Consider the following 6,179-nt stretch of genomic DNA (forward strand, 5'->3'; position numbering starts at 1 on the left):
TACCAATCACCGCTCCAAATTCGAGTGGCATGTCGAGACGCAATGGGTCTAGCCCGACGTTTGTTCGAGTGACCAGGGATACTTGTACCACGTTGTTGACAAGACGCCGGGACGACAGGGGCAAAGTCAAGAGATCGCTACCAAGTGATACCATAGTAGGTTAGTGAGGGGCGCCAGGCCATGGGCGGGATGGACGGGTGTGCAGGCCAGCAAGGTCCGAGCGTCATGACTTTGATGGCTCGGACCCTTCGCACAGTCTATATAAGATGAGGCTCGTGCTTAGAAAGTCGGGTTGTGCGTAACCGGTGTGGTTGCCTCCAATCGTTCTCCATGATTATACATGATTCGCTGTATCTTATCCCCTGACCGATATAAACCCCTTCCATGCAGGTTCATACGCTGCACAGGCAGTGCCTGTCCAGACAGGTTGATGCATGGGTCTAGGCAGTTTTGGTCCGCCGCCCTACTCTGTGCTCGACACACTGCCAGATTGATCACCCGTCGCCCGTCTTGCACAGCCACAAGCCTACGGCAGACGCGAGCCGGCTCGACGATTGCGAATCGCGTCCACCGTTCTTGTTGTCTGGCAGCTTTCATGACGCAGGGCTTTGCAGCGGCCGACTCGAAGGTTGCGCGATTTTTCCTCTTCTTCTGGCTCTTACATGACGCGGGGTGGTGTAGCACATGCTTTCCATAGCGCTTCAAGGTTCCCGCGTCTGACTTTCCGCTCTGTCTGGTTGTTGTTCCAGCCAGAGCGCAAGGCTATTATGGCAAGAAAGTCCTTCGCAACCTCCGTCTGTATGTAGCGTCATGTTGAATCGTCAACGTGAGCCGCCGCTGTCAGGCAAGAAAAGAATACCGGCGGTTCGTCCACTCGGTGCCTGCACCCTTGTGAAGCGTGGTCTTTGGACTATGTGCAGTAATCCATACAACCTTTGTTTTTCAGATCTTTTGCGCGTAATTTGTTCTTTGAGCGTTGAATGCTTGCGAGCATGCGGGTCGACAACGTTTTGAGTTACTCAGGTAGCGGTTACCAACCCTCTATCTGGGAAACAAGGTCCATATTGTCAGTGATTCTATTTCACCTGTATTTGACGACGCCCCGTAGATCTGAAGAAGTAGGGTGAGGCGTAGGTGCGGAAATGCATGCGCGAACACGAGGGATGGAAAACAGGGTTGGCGGTTCACACGAACCCCACCCGAGCTCCATCTCATCCAGCCTGATGTCTTCAGCCCTCTGAGGCCGAGCCTCGCGATCATGAGACTCGATACTTTGGCATGTATATCGCACGCCATTGATGGAGGGGTACCCAGGTGGCGTAGAGCATGAGACAGGCTGCACACAGGCGTTCGATGTTGCAGAGCATTTCGTCCCACGTACATCGTAGGCCAGTGACTCTGATTCGGCAACATCTAATCTTGATTGTGTCCATAGGGTAGTAGCGCAGTCACCCCGTGTAAGGAAGACGAGTTGATCAGCATCCTGGAGTCGTGACGAGCTGGTAGCCAAGTGGGGCCACTGAGATTACCAAAGCGGCCCGCCCGGCGCCAGTTGCTTGTCGGCAGGCCCGCAGCGCCAGAACAACCTTTCCTCCTCATCCCACGACTCCATTATGACAACGCTGGACGGCACCCAAACTTACGGACTTCCTATGGGTTTCGAACCGCAGAGTGACATACAGGACGCGAAGTACACTGCCTTCTCCCGGTGCGCGTGACGCGATCGCACTTTCCGAAGCGGTTCCTAGGATCAGGCATCATCGAAAATATCGCCTGATCATGGTGTACAGGCATCATACTCTGGATTGAAAGGCTCGTGGAGAGAAGAAAATGTTGTGGGTAGCCTGATGGCATCATCATTATGTTTCTCTATCATACGTCACTCTTCCTGTCTCTCATTGTCAACATCTCCTCCTTAGCTAAGACCCCTCTGACTGCCCGCAATTCTCCAATGTGCTCGGCCCTACTAATGACCACGCTTTTGATATACTCCTGTGCGTTGTGTAAGAGGAGTTGGCTTTCCCTTCGGGTTGTGGAAGAGCTTTGTGGGATCGTTTTTGTGCCCATGTTGGCGAGGTGAGTGACGGTCACCGTCTCGAGAGGTAGGTAGGAGTAGGCTTCAGTAAGGTATCGTCGACGTGCTTGATGATCTTGCGGTCGATGACTGAACGAAAGAACTCATCATCTAGGAAGCAGTCAGCGAAGTGCAGTGATTCGTGATACATATCAACGAACCATTGAAGTCTCGTTGGACACGACCCTTACGCATGAGCAGGTGCCAGATAAGGACCAAAGAAGGCGGACATGTTGCGACCAGACTGACGATAGCGATGATAGATTCGTTTGAGATGGGTGACATGGCGATCTTAACTGGCTGAGCGACAGGAACCGACCAGTACGTGTGGCCTGCGGATGGCAAGATAGTCGAGTCAGTTTTTGCGAATGAAGGGAATGATTGTGTGTGAGGGATTGGTTATGCTCAAGTTGCAATCCTCGAGGGACATGGCAAGGCGCTCCGTATAAAGTATGCTACTTTCATCGACTAGGACCCACATCCCAACACAGAACTCCCCAAACCACCCTGATCTGCTACGCTAGATACTTGGGTAATTCTACACGAGGGACGGCGTCTTTATTGGCCAGTTGCGCACGGGGCGTCTCAGCAACCAATAGCGAGAAAGCGGGCGACGCCGCCTCTGTCACGTGAATCACGTGAAATGCCCACATTCCTCCCTTGAAACATCGTGACGATTCAGAGTACCTCAGTCAATTGGCTACTGGGAGTATGTAAATACCGATGATGTGGCCGGGAGAATCCATGGAGGCTTAGCTGCTGCACACTAACGCAGGCCCCGCTCAAAGCTCCTAATCCCAGCTACTATGGGTAGCCACACAACGTGGGTTCTGGGGAAATCGATTCACCCTAGTTTGTGCGAGGCTTGAACGCAAAGGCATTCCACGTGACCGCTTATACTTGCATTGTTGCTTGCTCCGTAGCAATGCATACCCGCACTCTTGCCATGCGGATCAGTATTCTTACCACGCGTACATGTGTCGTAGTCCCGCGTAGTCGTGCCATGAAAGCGTCTAGACGAGATCAATCACTATTCCACGTGTTAGCGCCAGGACACCTGCCCGGCAGCCTTGCCAAATGACTTCTCACTTCGGCTTCTACCTCGCCATCGCACATGCACCCGTGGACGTTTTTAGCTACAAACACAGATGCAATTTCGACTGAAAATCCGGCTCTACATACTGGCGCCACGGTGTAATGCTTCTGAATCGCCCACAGAAGGGGCCTTCTCACTCAAATTCAGGTTTTGTCCTATTGGTGGTTGTGCCGCGGGTTGCTTGCACCGCCTCATCGAGTCTTCACCGGCGATGGGTGCTGCTGACCCCTGCATAATCTCGCTTGTCAACTGCGAATTCCAGGTTTTGCTAATTGGTGGCCGATGGGCAGACTCTCAAAGCGGTATCGCCTACGTCGTGATGTATTTCAGGTTCTGTTTGATTGGTTCGTGCGAAGGAACGCTGAAGTGTATTTATGCTGCCAGATGTAGCCTTCTCTCTTCGATGTTTCAGACAACTTCTTCTCAGCTCCTGCCTTCTCATTGCAACCTGATTACAATCTCATCATGTCTACAGATGCAAGATCTAATGCGCCACGCATCCCTCGAAGTACGTGGGAGAAGCACCGATGCAGGATCAAAGCGCTGTTCGTGGACCAGAAGAAGACCTTAAGCCAGGTCATTGCGATCATGAATCAGTATGGCCTTCACGCAAGGTTAGTAGCCAGATCCATACTCTGTTATGTAGCTCTAGACTACCTAACGCCCATCTAGTGAGTCGCAATACGAACGCCAGTTAAAGATATGGGGCATACGCATGAATCGTACAAGGGAGGAGTGGTGCCTCATCAAACGTGTAGTAGAAGAGAGGCGTCTTCAGGGAAGGGACAGTTCTGTCCTGATCGATGGCGTTGTACAGCCGAGCGAGAGGCTCGAACGCGAGTTTGCGAGGAGTGACTACCGTAAGTATGGCTGTACCTCAACGCGCGAATCTTGGCTAATATTTAGAAGGCCTCGAGCAGGATCTTCCCGAACACATACAAGTTGTCTCGCCGCCACCGAACGCTTCGTCGCCGGAGGAGTTTCCAGGCTACCTTGACAGCGGGAACGAGGCGTCAAGGTCTACACAACCAGACTCGTTCCGTTCCGAAAATGATATATGGTCATTGGCATGCGTTTCGTTGGCGGTTTTGTGGATGGTCGTTGGGGACATGGGCTCGAAGACAGTGGGAAGAGCCAGAGATAGTCTGAACGCGATCGCTCGTAAACTTGCCCGCTTTCAGGGGACCTTGGACTCTTTCATGGCAAATCGGGAATCATCGCTGGGATATTCCAACACACTCGACTGCTACGAATCGCTTTTTGAAGACCAAGACATCGTCATGTCGGATTACAAATCTGAGTATGGTATTAGTCCGGTTATCACCCCACCGTCTCCGTCAGGGTTATGGAGTCTTCCCAGTTTGGAGTCTGTGGGTATCACTTCCGAGGAGTGGGTGAATCGAGGATGGAATGTATTCTTCGGTGCCTGGGGCTGAAAGGGCTAGAATGGACCTGGCTTATCCTTCTGTCATACGTCGGGACACCGGGTATGTAAAAAGCTATCGTGCCCATGTTGAAGATGTACGTGGACAAGAATTCACAGCAACTTGGCTAGCGCAATGCGCAGAAACTCTCGCCTTCTTACATGCAAAATTGATAGAGCTGGTGCAGATCGGCGCAAAAAAGAAGAAGAAGCTAAAGTGCGGACAAGCTCAACGTACCTATCCGTCCATCGTCCGTACTTGCTCCATGCCCCCAAAAAGTGCAAAAAAGAAGGTACTGGACGCTGTGGGAATTGAACCCACGACCTTTCACAAGTACGCACATTTGATAATGCGAAGCGACTTTGAATGATGTTAGTGTCATGTCCCAAACATCTTGATGTTTGTTAAGTGGTGACTTACAAATCATACCCCTAGACTGAGGGTTGTTAGTTTAACTGTAGAGGCGAGAGTGGTTGTGCGGTGAAGCTTACCCAAGCGCCCGAGTTTGTGTGTTTTATGGCAAAATGGCGAGATCTATAGTAATAGTCCTTGGGCAATGCCGCGATGGGAACGGAGAGCGGCGGGATATCGCGATGCTTGGGATGGAAGATGTTGTGATTCGTTGGCGGGGTCGCATCACGAGAACGGCGGTTGGTGAGGCTAGTATGGCGGGGCAATTGGCAACGAATGGCTGCGGAACGTGGAGGCTTCACTCAAACAAATCAACGCAAGTGTTCTCTAGAAGAGTACGTGTAGTGGCCAACTCCAAGGATGATGTAGATGTCGACTCCCTGGTTATGCACCCTGTTCAAAAATGGAAGCAAGGAACAGCGCGTCAGGGAAGCATGCGGCCTTTGAGACATGCAGCCAGTCTATTTCTGTGCTACAAAGAGTTCGTCGACAGACATCACTCACATAATCAGACTAGAGGGATAAGTACATACACGTTCAAAAGCATCATGTCATGACAATGATCATTCGTGTATTCATTTCATTTCATTCCATCCTCAGACTGCCTCTGCATTTCATAGGTCCTACGTCCGATTCCTCAGCTACAACGTATGTCCGTCCGACTGGACACATACACATCGCTGCGTTTTCCTCGCCATCCCCATCCTCATCTAAACCTTCTTGCTCGTAGTCTCCTCAGCATGCTTCTCAAGAGTGTGCTGGGGGTTGCTGCTCAAGCTATCCTTGGTGTTGTCGCTCGCCTTCTCAGCGCCCTCCTTGGGGCCTGCGCCTTGGCTGTTGACGTTGTCGGAGGTCTGGCCGGCTTGCGCTCCGGATTGGCGCTGGGGCTCGGGGGACTGGCGGCCGGCGTTGGGGGCGGACATGGTTGTGGTTTGGGGGTTTGTGTTTGTAAGGCTTGGTTGGGAGTCTGGTGGGTGTGTTAGTGAGGAGCGGGAGGAAGGAGGATGTTGGGGAGTGGATGGGTAGGGAGGGAGGTGGTGCGATGGCTGGGTAAGAGGGAAGCTCGCTGCCATGGAGCTCGCATCGCCAGCTTCCTCTCGCATCACCAGCTCAGGTACAACATACAGGTTTGTAGGTTTCTTAGTAGTCTATCCTTCAATTAGCCAACGCCCCA

General features: G+C 52.1%; 1 protein-coding gene across 1 annotated transcript; it reads right to left on the reverse strand.

Annotated features, from left to right (window-relative positions):
- Positions 1-5,715: 5,715 nt before the first annotated feature.
- J4E87_004653 (uncharacterized protein) lies at positions 5,716-5,928 on the reverse strand (the record flags this gene model as incomplete). The annotated part of the gene is made up of 1 exon (XM_049376272.1): positions 5,716-5,928. The coding sequence occupies one exon, from the start codon at positions 5,926-5,928 to the stop codon at positions 5,716-5,718; it is 213 nt and encodes a 70-aa protein (XP_049233783.1).
- Positions 5,929-6,179: the final 251 nt, after the last annotated feature.

Source organism: Alternaria ethzedia (assembly GCF_023757985.1).
Source record: "Alternaria ethzedia strain BMP 0044 chromosome Unknown scaffold_9, whole genome shotgun sequence".
Taxonomy (NCBI): domain Eukaryota; kingdom Fungi; phylum Ascomycota; class Dothideomycetes; order Pleosporales; family Pleosporaceae; genus Alternaria; species Alternaria ethzedia.